This window comes from Canis lupus, chromosome 11 (assembly GCF_048164855.1).
Source record: "Canis lupus baileyi chromosome 11, mCanLup2.hap1, whole genome shotgun sequence".
Classification (NCBI taxonomy): Eukaryota; Metazoa; Chordata; class Mammalia; order Carnivora; family Canidae; genus Canis; species Canis lupus.
This window is the reverse complement of record NC_132848.1, coordinates 24,782,957-24,800,644: the sequence shown is the minus strand read 5'-3', so window position 1 is coordinate 24,800,644 and position 17,688 is coordinate 24,782,957. Positions and strand designations below refer to the sequence as shown.

The 17,688-nt window shown below is 56.8% G+C and overlaps 1 protein-coding gene and 2 long non-coding RNA genes across 5 annotated transcripts in view; 1 reads left to right on the top strand and 2 right to left on the bottom strand.

Annotated features, from left to right (window-relative positions):
- Positions 1-3,495: 3,495 nt before the first annotated feature.
- Positions 3,496-6,930, bottom strand: LOC140642704 (uncharacterized). The gene is made up of 4 exons (XR_012039133.1): positions 6,810-6,930; positions 6,257-6,473; positions 5,905-6,018; positions 3,496-4,985 (listed from the first exon to the last, which is right to left on the bottom strand). It is a non-coding gene; the product is annotated as an uncharacterized lncRNA (long non-coding RNA).
- The window catches only part of MPPED1 (metallophosphoesterase domain containing 1), a 77,935-nt gene continuing 66,623 nt past the window's right edge, over positions 6,377-17,688 (top strand). The window contains exon 1 of one of the 3 annotated variants that reach the window (XM_072843619.1): positions 6,377-6,508. In XM_072843619.1, the coding sequence (XP_072699720.1) occupies positions 6,482-6,508 (27 nt within the window). In that variant the 5' untranslated portion in view covers positions 6,377-6,481. Of the gene's footprint in view, positions 6,509-7,065; positions 7,083-7,567; positions 7,694-17,688 lie in introns of those variants that run through there. The other 2 variants (XM_072843621.1, XM_072843620.1) reach the window with 2 other exon arrangements.
- On the bottom strand, positions 12,234-16,331 carry LOC140642705 (uncharacterized). The gene is made up of 3 exons (XR_012039134.1): positions 16,094-16,331; positions 15,533-15,620; positions 12,234-12,506 (listed from the first exon to the last, which is right to left on the bottom strand). It is a non-coding gene; the product is annotated as an uncharacterized lncRNA (long non-coding RNA).

Sequence of the window (17,688 nt, the reverse complement as noted above, 5' to 3'; positions counted from 1 at the left end):
GGGGTGCCAGCCGCTTCAGGAGTGAGGGACATGAGGTGGGGCCCAGGGGTGCCTGGGCTTCCGGGCTCATTGCATTAGAAAGAGGTGCCCACTCACGCTGGTACCTAGGGCCTTCACCTCCCAGCTCCCTGCTCCCTGGGGCGTTCATTCCAACATCTGGCCCACCTGGGAGCCCTCCTGTCTGCTGGATCCTGATTGGGCACCTGTTCAGAGACCCAGGCCTGTGTCCTGAGCATTTTATCCAAGCCTTCCATGGGATTCTGGGTGTGTCTGGGGGCAGCAGTGGTCTGGATCTGGGCTCCCAGAGCCAGAGACAAGACCCCACACTCGTTCTATTCTTGGGTCCTAGGAGCACCCTCTGCTCCAGCACCAACACTGACCCAGCTCTGGGGTCAGACAGTCTGACTCACCTCCAGTGCTGCTGCTACCAGCTCATAGGGATGGGGTCACCTGTGTCCCAGTGCCCACAAATCCAAGCTGGTTTTGGACAAAGTAATTGGGATAGGGCAGCTGTCCCAGACAGACAAAGACACAGGGGATCCAGCGGATGCCAGAGCCACCCCGAGAGAATTCTGGTGAGCTCCAGCAATGGAGTCAAATGTTCCCAAGGACAGAGAGCCGGATTTTCGGGTCTGGTTGACGGTTGACTCCATCCTCACCAGGACCAGGCCAGCCAGTACTTTCTCCTCTTACTCGGTTGAGGATGCAGAGCTTAGGGATGTTTGAGGAGATCCTAAGCTCAGCTGGAGGGGGATGTTGGCAGCCTGCAGACCCCACTGTGTCCCAGTCCCTGCCCACCACTCCACACTGAGCTGGTGTGGGGTCATGAGGATCGAAGGAGGAGACACATGGTAAAGTGACCAGGACTAGCTATTGTTACTATAGCTGTAGGTCATGGAGTCCTGGCCTTGCTACCTCTGGGGTCGGGCGTGGGGAGTCTCTCTGCCATCCTTGTATCCCCACTTCACACCATCTATTGCCCAAGGGATCCGACCAGGTGCACCAGGCCCGCCCTTCCCTGGGGCTGAGCTCTGGACTCTGGAGGTCCTGGGTCCCTCCCTCCTCTACCCCAAGCTCCCTTTGGACTCCTACCTCCCCGTCTTTGCTTATCTCGTCCCTGCCCCAAGAGTCCACTCCCTCTTCCCTTCACCCTTGTCACCAGGCCCTCCCCAAACACCTCCCCTTCTCTGCCCTCTGGGACCCTGTGTTCCCCCAGCCTGAGCTCCCTTCTGCTCATCAGTGTGTGGTCATGGTCAGTTTCCAGGCCCTACACTCTCTGACTCGTTGCTCAAGAGCAGGGCCAGGGCCAGGGTCTCTGCCACTCTGGCTTTGCCTGGCCCCAAGGAGGTGGCTATCACGTCTAGTGCAAGTTTATGGAATATGAGCCACCTCCTGGCCTGCCCCGTGTTGCACCCATTTTTCAGAAAAGGGAGTTGAGTGTGGTATCTCAGGGCTCACAGGGAGCGTAGGCAGTGTAGGGACGGAGCCATGGGGCAGGCTCAACTTCCCATGCTCTCACTTCTTTGATATCCAGGAGGTGGGAACAAGTGGTGGCCAGGAGAGGGATCAGAGCAGTGGCCAGGACCCTGGACAGCTCAGCAGAGCCCCGCAGCCCCTGCCGGAGCTGTGATGGTACCTGAGGTGTGTTGGGGTCTTTAGAGGACTTGGAAGGAGCTGGCCTGCCAACCCAAGTGGGGCAGAGTGGGTGGCGGGGAGAGCAGGTGTTCCGAAGTCTGAAGATTGGCCTTGCAGTCTTTAACATACACTAGCTGGACGGGTCTCCAAGCCTCTCGGAGCCTCAGTTTCTCCATCTGTAAAATGGGCTTCATAGTCTTCCTTCACAGGGCAGGTTGCCCCTAGCTGAGGTCCCAGCCAGGCTGTTGTGAGAAATAAACCAGCTTCAAGGAATCTGGAAAAGTTCTCTAAAAACAATAAAGGGCTCACAGGCAGCGTGTGAGGGGCCGTGGCACGGGTGCTGGGATGCTCAGGGGTGCTGACCAGAGGGTTGGCAATGGTGTCAGGAGGTGACACCCAGCGCCTCCTGCACCCTCCCTGCCCCAGGAGAGCTGTGAGCTGCAGCATCCTCCTGGCTCTTGCAGCCTGCAGAGGGTGGCTGCTCCTGGCTGCGTGTGGCTTCTATCCAGCTCCTGGGGACTCCAAGCCTGGAACAGCATCACCTGGGGCAGAGGACACCATTCCTGAGGCATATCTTGGGCCAATTTTCTAGTGACAAATGCCTTTCCCTCCAGGTTGGTTGGCCCAGAGCCTCCCTGTGGCATGATCAGCTAGCTAGTGTCCTGAAGCTCCCTATACAAGGCCCTTCTCTGTATCCGGCTGTCCGGGTGATGGCCCAAGGGCCGTATGGGGGGAGTGTCCTGGGATGGGGCTTGGGGGGGACTCGTTTGGAAGGCAGCCTGGCTGGAACCTCAGTCAGGGGCAAGAGGAGGGAGCTCCTGGGGTCCTTCCACCTCTTCTCATTTCATCTTTGACCAAGCGTGGGAGCAAGCGATTACATCATTTTTCTCCCTAAGCGGAGAAAATTGAGGCTCAGGGAAACATGAGAATGTGCCAAGGTCCCAAGCAAGTTGGCAGAACTGGGTTAGAATCCAGATCCTAGACTTGGTATCTGGAACCGTGAGAGCGTTAGCAAGCACCACTAGCTGAGCGCCAGCTGTGTACCAGGCACTCCACGTGCACCGCCCTCTTGGGTTGAGATTGTTGTATCAGCTTTATAACAATAAAGACTGAGAGGCCGAGTTTCAGAGTCACGAGCTGTAAGTGGCAGAGGTGGGTTTTGAACCAACGATCAGGGCCTGGTTCAGGAGTTGGGGGCAGTCACTGCAGGTTGTACCTGAGTCTGAGAGGAGGCGGGCAGGCCTGGGCTCCCCAACAGGGCATGGCCTTTCCACCCTGGGCCCTGGGTGTAGATGAAGGGCCTGGGTGAGGCCTGTGTCAGACAGCTGCGTTGCACTTGACCTGTCTCTGGGCTGTGTCAGGATCCAGACAGACGTGGGCTGCCCGGCAGAGACCTTGAAGGTTATAATGGGGCATAGGTGGGGGGTGCAATGCCAGGCTTCATCCTTCCAACCCCAGGGAGCTTCTCCCGACCCCTCCAGCACATACTGGCGTCCCCTCTCTGAGATCTTCTGGCCTCCCCTGCCAGGGTGATTGCTGGGGCCTGACACAGTGCTGGCATGTTGTGGGAGCCCAGCGACTATGTGCCAAAAAATCATACCCTGAACATTGGCTGCATGCCAGGCACCACGGAGTACCTAAGGAGGGCCCGAAAACCTAAGCTCCTTTGTCACTGAGGCATGAAAGGTCCTCCAGGGCACCGGCCTCACCCATGCCTCTAGCCCATCCCAGCCCCTGCCCTACACGCACCCTCCACTCTGCTCATACCCCTCCTGAACACTCTCCACTCTCCATGATATTGGTGATCATAGAAAGGTTGGAGGCTACAAAGGGTCCTATTAATCAAGGGAAAAAAATCACCCATAATCTTATTTCCACGGTTATTTTGCTGGACATTCTGCCTACATTCTTTTTTTTTTTTTTCTCTTTCTTTCTTCAAAACAGAATCAGGAGCATTCTTGTGTGAGCTACTTCACTGGCTCATGGGATGCGTGCTGAGCATAGACCTCATTTTCCTGCCACATTGCATCTCAGCAGCATGATTTGGTTGCTTGTGATTCTCCAGGCATCCTGTACTTTTTAAAACCAATCCCCTCTTGCTGGGCATTTAGGTTGTTTCTGATTTAGGACGATTTTGAACAACTGCAGTTACTGCCTCGGGACGCCTTCCTGGAAAGTGAATTTCTTGGCCAGTGGATGTCCTACCATGCTCTCTTGAGACTCCTGAGCCTTGGTACAGGGTGATCCCTCTGCTGGGCTGTCCCTCTCCTATTTATCCTCCTCCTGAAATCTAATTCCTCTGATGTGCCCACGTAGCCTTCTTCTGACGTGTCTCTGGGCTGCACCTGCTGCCCTTCTCTCTGTCTTCAGCTGCCCTTTGTTTGTCCCTGGTGTCATGAGCATCTGTCAACCTCCTGCCTCCCTGAGGGCAGATAGCCTGGCATCTTCTCCTTCTCTCCCCAACACATAGTAGGCTCCTGGGAAATGCTTCCCAGATGAACAAGCCATCCCCTGGCTGGTTTAGCAGTATGAGATTGTGTGGTGTTTCTATTAGTCTCCATGAACAAGTGCCACTGTGTTATTAAATTTTTCCAAAAGCAGAATGTCTGCTGTGTTTGCCAGTTGGTTGCTCTTTTAGGAGTGGGTCTACCCTGCCCATCCTGTATGCCTCAATCCCTCTTTCAGAGCCCATTCACTGGACACCTACTGCACCAGAGGCCCTGTGGGATACAGTGCTGGGGCCCGGGGCGAAGCAAGAAGCAACCTGGACCAGGGTAAGTGTGGGTCAAGCTCAGAGCTCAGTGCCTGGGACTGACTGGGTGGTGCAGGTAATGGCAGGCCCTTTAGGTGGGGAGCTCATGCTTTGCTCCAAAAGAAGTGCTGAAGTGTCAGGCCTTCAGTAAGTGCTCAATACGTGCATGTCCCAGGGAGGTAATGGATGGTGTCTGGGAGCTGAAGGGAGGGCTGGTGGGATTGGAAGTGGTGAGGAAGCTGGCTTTAGAGGATGAGTGTCACAGGAATTTCTCTGCTCTCTCCACAGGGACCAAGACCAACAATTCTCCACTGTCCCAGACCACATGTCCTCCAGGGTCTCCTGAGGCCACTACCAAGCTGTGGCTCTGTCTTTGGCAGGCAGCAGGTGGATGGACCACTTTCCTTGGAGATGATGTGCTGGTGAAGCCTGCAGCCCTAGGGTGAGAAAGATGCTCCCTGCTGGTTCAGGAGGCTGCTTTATGCTCCACGGGGTTGGGCAGCCCCGCTGGAGGAGCTGGGTGGCTCTGCGTGCCACGAGGGGTTTGAGGTCAGTGGATCTCATCCTCCATTTGCTCGGTAGGTACCAGTCTGGCGCGCTGGTCACAAGACACCACAGGGCATTTTGTTTGAATGAGCTCAGGGGCCCCGTGGCCTGCTGAGCGTGGCCCTCAAGGCCCTTCCCGACCTGTCTTAGGGCCTGCTTGCATCCTTAGGGAGTCTACACCCTCCTGCCCTCCCTGCACATCTCCTCCTGGGCATCTGCAATTCTACCGTTGGGAATGCCCATCAGGCCATCTCCCCAGTCCTTCTTCCAGGCTCAGCCTCAGGCCCTCTTCCGGGAAGCCCTGCTCCGTCTCCCAGGGTGGGCATCTCTCCCTCCCCCAGCCCACACTCGGTTCCAGGCGGGTCTCTAGGCACATCTCCCCTCTGGCTTTTCACTGGCCATGGCTGGATGGCAGGGGCTGCATCTGGGTGCCCCCTGTATCCCTGGCCACCTCCAGGTTCCCAGGACGACACAGGTGTCCACTGGATGTTGCAGCCCCCTGAGCAGTGGGGCTGACAGCAGACGTGGGCCACTGAGCAAGCCTTGCCCTCGGCAGCAGGCCTGTGTGTTTATCTGACTGCTCCCACACTCTTCTCTTCTTGACTTGGGGAGAGCCTTCCCTGGGGCCCTGACCTTCACTAGGCAGGCACACCGAAGCTGGGCATCTGCAAAGGTCAGCGTGGACCCGAGAGATAGAGCGAGTGATCGTGGGGGGTGGGGGTCCTGCCTGGGGGCGTGAGGGCACTGGGGAACCCGCTTTCCAGAACGGACCCTGCGGGGAGACCGAGTGGCGGCTCCCGGCTCTTGAGGAGAAGTCTAGGGGCTGCCGGCCGGGTGTTCCAGCTGCCCTGCCCGCATGCCTGGCTGAGTTTGTTCTTCTAGCCTGGCCTCTGCCCCCTACCCCCAGGATGGCCCCAGGCCGCAGTGGAGAATTCAGGTCCACAGACAAGGAAGAGGAGGCAGATGCTCACCTGAGGTCCCCTCAGCCATTCTCTGTCCCCCTTGCTGGCCTCAGGGCCCCAGCAGGGCTTCCTTCATCTCCCAGAGTGGCCCCTCCTGCTCCTCTGCCCGGGCAAATGAGAAACCTGACCGAGGCATGCCCCTGCTCAAAACCTGCTGTGGCTCCCCACTGTCCCTGATAAAGTCCACCCCCTTAGGCAGGCATCCAAGGCTCTTCCTGATGGGGCTCCTGTTCCTCCCCTCCCCCACCCTCCTTCCCCTCTCCCCCCACTTCCTCTCTCCAGTCCCATTGAAGCTGCCATTCCAAACATGCCAAGGCCTTTGCATGCACTGTTCCCTCTGCCTGGAATGCCTTTTCCATACCTTCTCTCCTTGGCATACACTTTTTCAGCTGGGGTGTGTCCACCTCCAAGAAGCCACACCAGGTAGCGGTCCCTGCTCCTGCTCCTGCTCCTGCTCCGGCACTGGTGCAGGGGATTCTCCTGGGTCCCTGTCTGCCTCCCTCCTGGACTGGGCTGTCCCCGAGGGCAGGCCAGGCCCCAGGCGCCCACACAGGGTGTCCTCATATTGAGTCTGAAGCCTGGAAGAATGCAGGAGTGGGAGCCACCGTGTGATGTGAGTGTGTTGGGGGAGGGGACCCATAAACATTGTTGGGGTGCCTTAGATGGGCCTCTGAGGGGCCACACCCCCCTTCTCACCTCCCTCTCTGTCTGGGAGGTCCAGGCCTGAGCCGTGCCCTGGCTACAGGCCCTGTGGACGCGGCCCTCCACCCGTGGCAGGGCCTGGAGGTCACGGGGGCCTCTCAAACTCCCCAGGGTGGGACCACCGCCTGCGGGGGGTGTCGCTCTCCCCTCTCCCCGACAAGGCAGGACCTTCGAGCCGGGGGCTAGGTGCTCCGTGGCCTTGACCCGCTTACCTGCCCCGCTCCGGGTCAAGCCTCCGCCGGCCACCGTCTGTACCCTGGGACTGGGGACCTGGGACCCCGGGGAGCAAGAGATGGGGGCGCAGGCGGCGGAGCGGGGCCTCCGCAGCCTGCGAGCCGGGGGGAGGATGGGGGGTGGGGGTCCGGGGCCGGCTGCCCCCGCGGCCTCGGGAGGGGGTCCGGGCCGGAGGCGGGGGCCGCGGCGCCCCGGAAGGAGCCGCGCGCGCCCCAGCAGCCGAGCCCGGCGCGGCGGCCGCGGATCCGGAGGTGAGAGCGCCCCCGCCCCGCTCCCCGCCCACCCCGCGCGCGGCCGGGCCGGGGCCGGGGCCGGGGCCGGGGCCGGGGCCGGGGCCGGGCCGGGGCCGGGGGGCGGGCCGGAGGGGGCGCGGGGCGCGGCGGGGCGGCCGCCGGCTCTCCTCCGCAGCGCGGGCCCGCTCCCCCGCCCGGCCGCCCGCCCCGCCGCCCCCCGGTGCCCGCCCCGCTGCTCCCCGGTGCCCGCGGCGGCGGGATGCGGGGCCCGGGCCGGGCGGGGGCCGAGGGCCGAGGCCTGGCGGGCGCGGCGGGGGCCCCGGCGGGCGGGCGCGCGGGGCGGGGGAGGCGGGAGCGAGCGGGGGGGCAGGGCGGCGGCGGGAGGGGCGCCGGGGCGGCTCGGAGCGGCGCGGCGGGCGAGGGAGGGGGCGGCGGGGAGCCCCCCGCCCCCCGCCCCCCGAAGGAGGAGTCTGGCTCCCACTTGCTGCCTCGGACGCGCGGCGCGGCGGCCGCCGCCGGAGGAGCCCCCGCCCCTGCGCGCCTCCCTCCCCGCAGCCGGGCCCCTGCCTCCCTCCGTGCGCGCTGCTGCTCGCGGCCGCCGCGGCCGCCGAAGAGGAGCCCGGGGCCAGGTAGGGCGGGGGCGGGGGCGGGGGCGGGGGCCGGGGCCGGGGCCGGGGCCGGGGCCGGGGCCGGGGGCGGGGCGGGGGCGGGCGCGGCCGGGACCCTCTGGGGCGCGGGGTGACGCCCGCGGCGCGGCGCAGGGGCGCCCGCAAAGTTACTTTGGCCGCCCGTGGCGGGTGCGGGCGCCGGGCCGTGTCCCCCCGCCGCCGGCCGGCCGAGCCGGGGAGCCGGGAGGGGCCGCGGCCGGGGCGCTGGGCTCGGACCGGGGCGAGGGGCGGCGAAACTTTTCCCCGGCTCGCCGGTCTCTGCTGGCTGCCGGCGGAGTTGCGGGAGGAAGGAGCGGACCGGCGGGGCGCAAGTGATGATGAGGGTCCTAACAATAGCAGCCCCCGGTCGCTGAGAGCCTACTGTGCGCCGCGGAGCCCCTGCCGGCACTTGGGGGCGACGGAGGGGGTCACTAATGCGGGGCTAGTGGCCACTTTGGCCGGGCGTTGCTGGAAACTTCATCCACGCATGCATCCACGCGTCCATGCGTCCATGCGTCCACACATGCATGCATCCATCCCTCCGCTCTCTCGTTGCACACACATTTGTTACTATCTGCTCTGTGCCTGGTCCAGAGGATTCAGCGGCTAACCAGGCAGGTCCCAGCCCTCACAGGTAATATTTCCATGCTAAGGAGCAGTTCTGTCTCTTGTGTGTTTATTCTGGGACTTGTTATAGGACAGTGAATTCACTCACAGCCTCCCCTGGTCCAGGTGGAGACAGAGGAGGGTCAGTCTGAGAGCTGATGTGTCCAGGCGTCTGTGGCGGACCACGGCTGGGGGGTCCTAGACCCACCATCTCCCATTCCCTTACATCCTCTCTCCACTCAGGCCGGATGGCCAGAGGCTCCCATGCGGGACCTGGCCCCCAAGTCTGTCCCACTGACCTCCGGGAGATGCGTTTCCCCCCACGCTGGGTCAGACCTCTCCCAGTTCCCCTCCAGTAGCTTGGTTGCCTTCCCTTCCCATCTCCAAAGTCCCTGTTGACCCGCCCAGAGGAGAGCTTGTTCAGTGCCAAACAATTATGAAATTAAACTGGGGAACAAAAGTGGGCGGGCTGGTGGATGTTTGAGCCGGTTGGAGAGGACTTGCATGGTGGGGGGAGACTTGTTAGTGGGGACCAGCCACACGGGGAGCCTCAGTACCCTGGCTGGTCTTTGCAAAAATAAATAAATAAGTAAATAAATAAATAAATACACCAACTTCATGAATAATTAGTCACATTGGCTAAAATGCTCTGGGGGATGTCATTGAGGCCACCAGCCGACTGCCATAGCCAAGTTGGAAGTCGGGCTTGGTCCATGGGAGCCAAGGCACTGGGAGACCATTTGGGGAGGGGGTGGCGGATTTGGCTGGGCTGAAGCAGGCTTCTGGCGGTGGAGAGCACACCGGGGCTTGAAAGCCAGCCGGTGGTGATTGGGAGGCATTCTGGAGCTGGGCACGGTGTACAGGGGACCGTGGTGCGGGAGCCATGCATAATAAACTGTGCTTCACGAGGCTCGGCTCCCTGCAAATTGGCTTTCCAAGTGGCAGCCCCACAACACTTGTAAAATCTTTTTTTCTCAAGATGGGTTTCTGCGAAATGGTTACATCTGTTTGAGTACTCACTCGGTGGAGGTACATTAATTGGCTGATGGCTAGTCGAAAGGCGATAATCCAGTCACAGAGGTTTCATCATGTATTCGGAAGTGGTTCGGCGTGGGGCTGCCTCTCTATTTATTTCTCCACCCCAGACATTTCGCAGGACCTGGATTGAAGTAAATCTCTTTAATGTTGATGCAGGTAGGCTCAGAGCGTCATCCGCATGCGGGGTTCCAGATCTCCGACGTACTGCTGTGCGTGCACGTAGAGTCACTCTCGGGCACCCCAGCTGAGGCCCCGTGGACTGTGTTTGTGGACAGAACATGTCTAAGTTTGGGTAAAAGACCCAGGCTTTGGCGTCTTTCTACTAGTGTGTCTCCACCTGTGTCAGGAATGCGTAGACCAAGATAGAGAATAACCTTTCAAGCAAAGCCTGCTTTTAAAAATTTTCCCGGACCACCCTTGAGACTACGAAATCTTCATCCGATGAAAGCAATTCAAGTTCATTTGTTTTCCTTGAACTTGCTGCATTTCCCTGGCAGTGACAGCCCCTCGTGTGCGCACCTAACACAGGACACATCTTTTTGCACTCGGCTGAGGAATTAAGGATGGTAGCAGGATTTCACTAAAGGGTGGCACTCAAGGAGAAAAATCAGCATTCCAGGCCCAGACTAGTGGAAAAAAGAACTACCCCCCCCCCCCAAGTGCCATCATCTTTTAATCTATCGACATGATTTTGTTTTTCCAGTTTCAGGCCTGCAAACTGATCATGAATAGCAGGGCAGAGGAAAATGATCGGCCAGGCAAAGACTTTTAACAAGTAAATATTATGCACAGAAAAACATGCAATTAGTGGAGGTTAGTTAATGCCTTTCAAGTTGCGGCCGAGCTGCAGTTAGGGGTGGAATTTCTGCGTTATCCCTGAATTGTCTGTCAAAATCTTTAATGTGACAATGTGACATGTCGCTCCCATCGCCCCTCCCTCACCGCGAACAGAAAAAGGGTCTTTTCAAGCATCCCCCCCCCCTCGCCCCCCGCATTCTTCTTCTCTCTGAGATCTCTCTGTTTGGCAATTGGTACCTTTGTCTGCCTGTACCTCTGGATCCAGAGACCCTGGGGAAAGGGGCTCCCCAGGTGCAGGAGCCAGGAACTGGGTTCTCAGGCTAGCTCGGAGCCCACACATCACAGTTAATGGCATCCTGAATGAGGCAGGCTGCTTGTGGGGTCTCCCTCCTGGCCAAACGTCTCACGCCCTCTGGGATCAGACATGCCAAACACTTGAGGGGCCGGGAAGAGAGGGGTGAAGGGTGTGTTTCACGCTGTAAGAGCCATTTAGACTATGCTTGGGTCTCTCTGAGAGCAGATCCCTGCAGCGGTGGGTCCTGGGGTGTGGACGTCCCCATGGAATGAGACCACCAGCTAGCCTCCAATCCAGACTGCCACTGGAATTCTTTGCCTTGAGCCCGAAGAAGTGAAGAACATGTTAAAGCAAAAGCAACCCCAAGGGAAAAAGAGAGATCCCTTTTTTGGGGGTGGTGTTGGAGGGAAGGTATAAATAGTTCTTTGGTTAATTTGATTCACTGTGGCTCTCCCTGGTGATCTGGCCATTCTGCTGCCAAAACAAATGTTTTACTTTATTTTGACTTTTTTTGGGTCCTAATGAGACAAAATTTAGTTCTGTCTTATTTCCATTTAAAACAGCTATGGCAGAGGAGGACAGCCCAACCTCATGAAAAAAAAATCTTAACAAATTGAGATGATACGTTTCAGTTTTGAACTCAGATACGGACTTGAGGTATCCTTCGGTCCTGTCATGCCTTTCCGTCAATTACCCTTTGGGGGCTTGCTTGGACGTGAACTTGGGCACCTTGATGTCACCACTTGGTCACACATGATACATAGAAGCAGCTACAATGGGAAAAGGAAGCGTCCCTTCTGGTTGAGGGTGATACTCAATGAGAGCATCAGAGCCAGGGTCCCTCCCTCCACCACCCAGATCCCTACCTGAGAGTTTGCTTCTCCTGAACACCTTCAGATTTTCATCCGAGAAGGATTTGAGACTCAGCATTGGTGCACATCAAAAGGCTTTTGACATGGCCCATGCTAATTTCATCACTTTAAGGAGCAAATGATGCCTATTTCCAATTTCTAACATTCCCGTCATTTCCCCTTCATTTCCTTCCTTTGCATTTTCTGATAGCGCCACAGCCCGCAAAGCTGCAAAATACATTGCTCCGGTTACCTGAGAAGTGTGAGTGAGTACCTTGTGCCCTGTCTTTCCCCCTTCACAACGAAATGGATTTGGCGTTGCAGTGTTCATTTGTTTGTGGAAAAGGCAAATGTTCCCTCCCCAACCCTAGGCTCCCTGCACAAAGTGGGGAGGGTGGGAGGGTGGGGCAGGGGTGGAGAATTGAGTTTTGCTGTTTGTGTGTGTGTGTGTGTGTGTGTGTATGGCTTTCTTTTTGTCATTCAGGCAGCACATTAGTTAATTGATCATACTTTGGAGATTTAATCCTCAGTCGCAAATTCCCGCATGATCACAAAAAATACTCTGATCATAAAAATGGCAAAACCTCGATCTCAGACTTAAGTGTAGAATTGCCATAGTGCCGATTTGATTATGCTTCAGTGACATCTGTTTAATAGATTTCCATGAGAACTGTAAATCCACATTCACTTTCTTTGCAAATTGTATTTGAATGCTGAGCAGCCAAGACCCTCTTGCTTTCCCCCACTTTCCCGGCCAGGTGGGTCCCAAACCCCCATGACTGTTGAGTGTGACTTGACGTGTATGTGGAAAGGAGATTCAAAATGCTGATTTTTACACATTTACCTCTCGTTTCCTTTTGTGTGTGAGTATGTCTGTGTGTATGTTTGAAACGGATCTGAGCAGCTTCCCATTTCAACTCCGCAGATACGTGAATCTCCAAATGCTTTATTTTGAAAACTAGGACATAGCACTTTGCAGAAGAAAAATCATTCCACTCACTATTATTTATGTGATTGCTGATCTGCTAGATGGATAGAGAAAGCACCAAGAATTATAATAATTTATGGAGCGGAGCGCTGGTTTACAAACATATTTCCCAGCCGGAGCTTTGTGGGTTTCTTGGCGTCTTGGGCCTCGTTTGGTGTTGTGGGAATGGAGAATATTCAGAATCTGAAGACCAGCCGGGTGAACCGACTGCATTCGTATCTAAAATTAAAGGAATAAGTGAGCAGCTATTTGTGGCAGACAGGACATGATCCACTAAGCAGCACTCTTCATCATTCTGAAATAAAAGTACATAATTGGAAAATGAAGCGGCAGCCAGCGCTTGGGGGGTGGGCGGCGAGGAATTAGAAAGTGTAATTTAAAATCATGTAGTCATAATTCAAAATGGGCCCAGCTAAAAGGTTTTTAAGTGGTAAATGCTTTAAAGTCACTCGTGGTTGATCCTTTTTCAAGGAATATGTCTAATTTTCGCGATATTTGTGCGCTCCTTCGTTGGCTTAGCCCATCACTCATTCAGCGTGGCTGCCGATACCAGCTGCAGGCAGGCGCTCTCCGTCCTAGAGACCCACGGCCGGCTGAGAGGCTGGGTACGCGAGAGGGCTGGCATTTTCAGGGTGCAGTGGACTGGGCCCGGTCCCCTCCCACCGCCCCCTCCCCTGGGGGGAAGGAGGGCTGTTTGTTCTTTTTCCTTTCTTTTGAGTTTCTCTACTTTATTATTATTATTATTATTATTATTATTATTATTATTATTATTATTTTTATTATTATTATTATTTTAACCTCTTGGTGACATTTTTTGGGGGGGTGACATTTTTAACTATTGACTAATCACTTGCAGATTTTCAGGCATGAGCAAGACAAGGAAAAAAAAAACAATTTAAAAGTGACTTTTGAGCTTGTGTGGAAGCATGGCTTGTGAAAGGATTAGCCCTCCCCGCCCTTTGCTGTTTTTCTGTTAATGTTATTTCTCCTGTATTTGGCTTAGGGAGGACTACTTAGGTGTTAGCCTGGCTGCTGCTTTTTTTTTTTTTTTAAGATTTTATTTATTTATTCATGAGAGAGAGAGAGAGAGAGGCAGAGACCTATAGGCAGAGGGAGAAGCAGGCTCCACGCAGGGAGCCCAATGTGGGACTCGATCCCGGAACTCCGGGATCACACGCTGAGCTGAAGGCAGGCGCTCAGCCGTGAGCCACCCAGGCATCCCATGGCTTCTCTGTGACATTTCACCACATTGCAGTAAGTACTCGACAAAAGCCTCAGTGAGCTGGCTTTCTCTCAGCGCTGCTCTGGGTGATCGGTGGGGACAGTCACTGGCACTCTGGGCTGACCCGTGGGGGTCCCCCCTGCACTCGCCATGTGGAAAGATGAGGAGTGGGACAGAGATGGCCTTAGGATCCTGGAGAAAGCCCTCTAGGTGTAGGGCTTCTTCAGCATACCGTCCTGGGGAGACAGTTGGGGCAGGTGTTTCTCTGGGACTGCAGACAATACTTGCTGTGTGGTCACTGGTCCTCTGAGTTCCCGACCCAGGACAATAGTGTCATCCTAGCTTCACGGCTCTAGCTGCAAACATGCCAATGACAAGAAGAGAAACATGGGTGCCTTTTGGAGGTGGGTGCCTTCCCGGCCTCAGGTTGGCTTTGTTGATGGGGACCTTTACCCTTTATGAGATTTCCAACTGGGGATCCTTTTGAGACCCAGAGAGGATGCTGGTGATAAAGACCAGCAGGGGACAACTGACATGACCAGGACTGTCCTGGGTCCACCCTGGCTTTGAGGAACCTGAATCGGGTGGAAGTGGATGCCTCAGGCCTCTTGGCAAAGGAAATATCTATCTTTGATCTGCACATCAGCAGTCCCTGGCGGTGCAGATGCTCATGGATTTCCCTCACGTATCTGTTGGACATATTTGGGCTGCCGGAGTGACCCAAGTGTCTCCTTTGCAAAAAGCCACCTGCTGTTAAGATGCTCTGTATAAGCCAAGGCCTTTTGCAGTCTCCCCTTTCTGGGCCTTTGGCACATGCTGGCTGGTCTCACAGTTTGGTGGGGACCTTTCAGGACCCAGAGGCCCCATTCCCTCTCCTTCATCACGACGGGGTTCTGAGCTGCTCTTTTGATCTGTCTGGCTGCTCCTGGGCCCCAAGGCCTTTGTGGATCAGTTACACATCTGAGTCATTTAGGTTGCAGAACAGGGCCCCCCTGGAGTGGGGGCAGTGGGTGTTTCAGGGCTGGCCGGTGTCCTGCAGAGTGCCGGGTGAGGCAGGTGGTGAGGAGCTTGCCTCGAAAAGCTGGTCAAGGGCAGGCTGTGCTGGATGTGTCCGATCACAACATCCTGGGCGGTGAAATAACTGGGGGCTCACTCAGTAACGGGAAGGGAGGGAAGGGGCCAGGAGCCCGGCTTTCAGGCATGGGAGGAGCGTTCCTTAATTATCTGAAAATCAGAATCTCTGTTCGATTCTCCGAAGCTCTGTGCAGAGCTCCTGGGTTTCATCAGAACTTTCTAACCACAGTGGAAGAGACAGTTAGTGAGCACCTACTATGTGCTGGACCCTCAGCCAGGGGCTCTCGCAGGTCCCAGGTCCTATAATCCACCCAGTGGTTCTGGGAAGGAGGTTGAGGGTCCACGTGTTTGTAGAGGAGACACCCAAGCTTCGGGAGGTTAAAGCTGCTTTTAAATCCAGGCTGTGAATTGTGAGGACTTGTGCAGTTTCTCTCATTCATTCATTTGTTCACCAGTGCTTTTATTCTTTGGCTTCTCATTCAGCTCAGACATGGGATCTGTGGTGAGAGAAGACTGGGGGGTTATGAGTGGAGGCACCTGGCCCAGTCTGGGGAGGTCGGGGAGACAGGTGTGTGCCTGGAGGTGGGGTGGTGCACGGCCTTTCAGCAGAGGGAACAGCGTGTGTGAAGGCTCAGAGGTGGGGTTGCTGGTGTGCCGGGGGAAACCTGGAGTGGTGAGCTTGGCCTGAGTGGTGAGACGGAGCCCGGGCACCCAGTGTGGCCTCCTGAGCCGACCTAAGGATCTGGGGCTTTAGCCCAGAGCAGTAGGATGCCTGTGCGGACATGCGGTGAGCACGAGGGAATGGCTTGTTCAAAAGTGCATTTTAGGACCTTCATTCTGGAGCCTGGCCTGGCGCTGGCCTTGACGATGCATAGGAGACCTGACAAGGAGTCGGGCCTCTTTTCTACATACAACCTTTCCCTACACCTGGCGCCTAATGTCTGCTTACCGCTTGGTGCCAGGGCTGACGTCCAGGCTCCTCTTTGAGACCCTGGCTTGACTTGACCCATGGCATCCGAGGACCAGCTAGTGTGTGTCTTTGAGGGGGAAACAGAAAGACAAATCACCCTGTGAGAGAATCAGACTCGAAAAGGGAGCCCTACAAATTGGAGGCAGTCTTTCAACCCAGAAATTCCAAGAATTTTCAACCCTCCCAACTGGGCCGATTGGGCCTTTATGGAGAGACAGGCACCAGGCTCATTTCTGTCTCCTCTGTTAGCCTGAGAGGGGGCTATTGAGGCAGCAGAAGCACAGAGAGGTTAGGTGTCATGCCCAGGGTCGCACAGCTAACGCTCAACACTGGAGACTGAATTTGAACCCACTGCCCCTGACCTGAAAGTTGACCTGACCATTCTCCACTGCAGAAGCCCCAGTGGCCGAGAACAACAATAGGAGAGAGACCATTTATGGATGCTCCCCCTGCCTCAGGGCCTTTGCACTTGCTGTTTCCCCCTGACTTGGTTTCTCTTTCTCCAGGTCTGGGTGTGGCTGGCTCCCCCTCCGCACTCACCTTTGAGGTGTTCAGACAGGCCTTTCTTAGGATCCTGCCGGATTGCAGGCAACAATCTCCTTTTTCCTACCACTACTCAGTATCTGTTACTCCTTCCCCTCTTCTGCCAGGCCCGAATTAGTATCTGAAAAGTATCTTTTCTGTTTACTTTCTGTGATTACTTTATTGCTTCCCCGCCACCCCCTTCCCTGAGGGCAGTGACGTGTTTGCTTTCTTGTTGCTTCTGGAACAGCGCGTGTAGGGCTGTGGTCAGCGGCTGCCGAATAAGTGAATGCATTGATTACTACGTTCGAGAACCCTCATCCCAGTTCTGTTTCCTTCCCAGCCGCGGGCACGAAGGAGGCACCTGTGGCCTGGCCGGGGTGTGGGCATTGCCCGGGGCCAGTGTGCTGCAGGGGGCGTCGGGGCAGGACCCCGGGGTTGCACCGCCCGCCTGCTGTGTTGTGCTGTGGCCCAGGTGTAAACGCTTCCCCCACTAGAAGCCGTTTGTTTGGGAACCGCTGTCCTCCCTCCGCGATCGGCTGTGTTCTCCACACGGCGGCTGACGCGCTGCTGCGGCTCCATAAATATTAAATGGGTATTAAAAGAAGGCTCCGTGTTCCCGGTTTCCCAGATTTCTTCAAGCAGGGCCCATTGCGAACCCCCTTTATGTGAAATGCAGCATTGCACTGCGGAGCGCCTCCCGGGACGCCTCGCCGCCTGCCTTTCCTGGCTGCGTCCCCTGCCGCAGAGCTGTCCTCCTGCCGCTGCAGGCCCGAGGCAGGGCATGTAGGCTCCAGCCCCTGGGGGGCGGGCAGGGACGGGGGAGGCCCCAGACCTCCCCTTTCAGGGGGCTGTGCCCCGCCAGCCAGCCTCCCTGCAGGGTTGTGCGGTGGGTAAGGGGGAGAGGCACCGTGAGGGGTCACCCTCCAGCGGAGGCCTGGGGGCACCCACCCTCTGCCAAGCCTGCACTGGGCGCTGGGGAAAGAGACGGGCGGGACACCTCCTCTGGTCCCCCATCCATCCCTGCATCCTTCCATCCCTCCCTCCATCTATTCATCCATCCATCCATTCATGGATTCCTCCTCCCTCTCCCCCTCCCTCCCTGCAGCCATTCATTCATTAACGAGATGTGTATGCAAGTGTCTGCAGTGGTCCTGGGGTGACAGTAATAATGTCGTGATAATAGCTACCATTTATTGGGCACTCACTATGGGCTGGGTCCTGTGACAAGCAGTTCCCATGTGTCCCCTCATTTAATCTCCATAACTGAATGAGGTAGGTGCTATTTGTCCCTGCGTTTCTTGGATGGGGAGACAGAGCCTCGTGGAGGTGAAGCCACAGGATCAGGGTTGCAGAGCTGGTGGGGGCTGGGGTGGGGGTGGGGGCTGAGCCAGACCCAGGCCCTGCCCCTCCAGGAGAGGAAGGCAGAGGGATCACCGAGCCCTGGACTCAGGCTGCCCGCAGCTCGACCTCGGTGGCCAGCCCTGGGCTGTGCTGGGCAAGAGGCTTCACCTCCCCTAGGTGTGTGCCTTCTCCTCCGTAGGGTGGGAGCTGTAGGGATGTCCGTCTCCTAGGTGGGCGGTGAGCCTTGAGGAAGAAGACTCCTGTGAGGT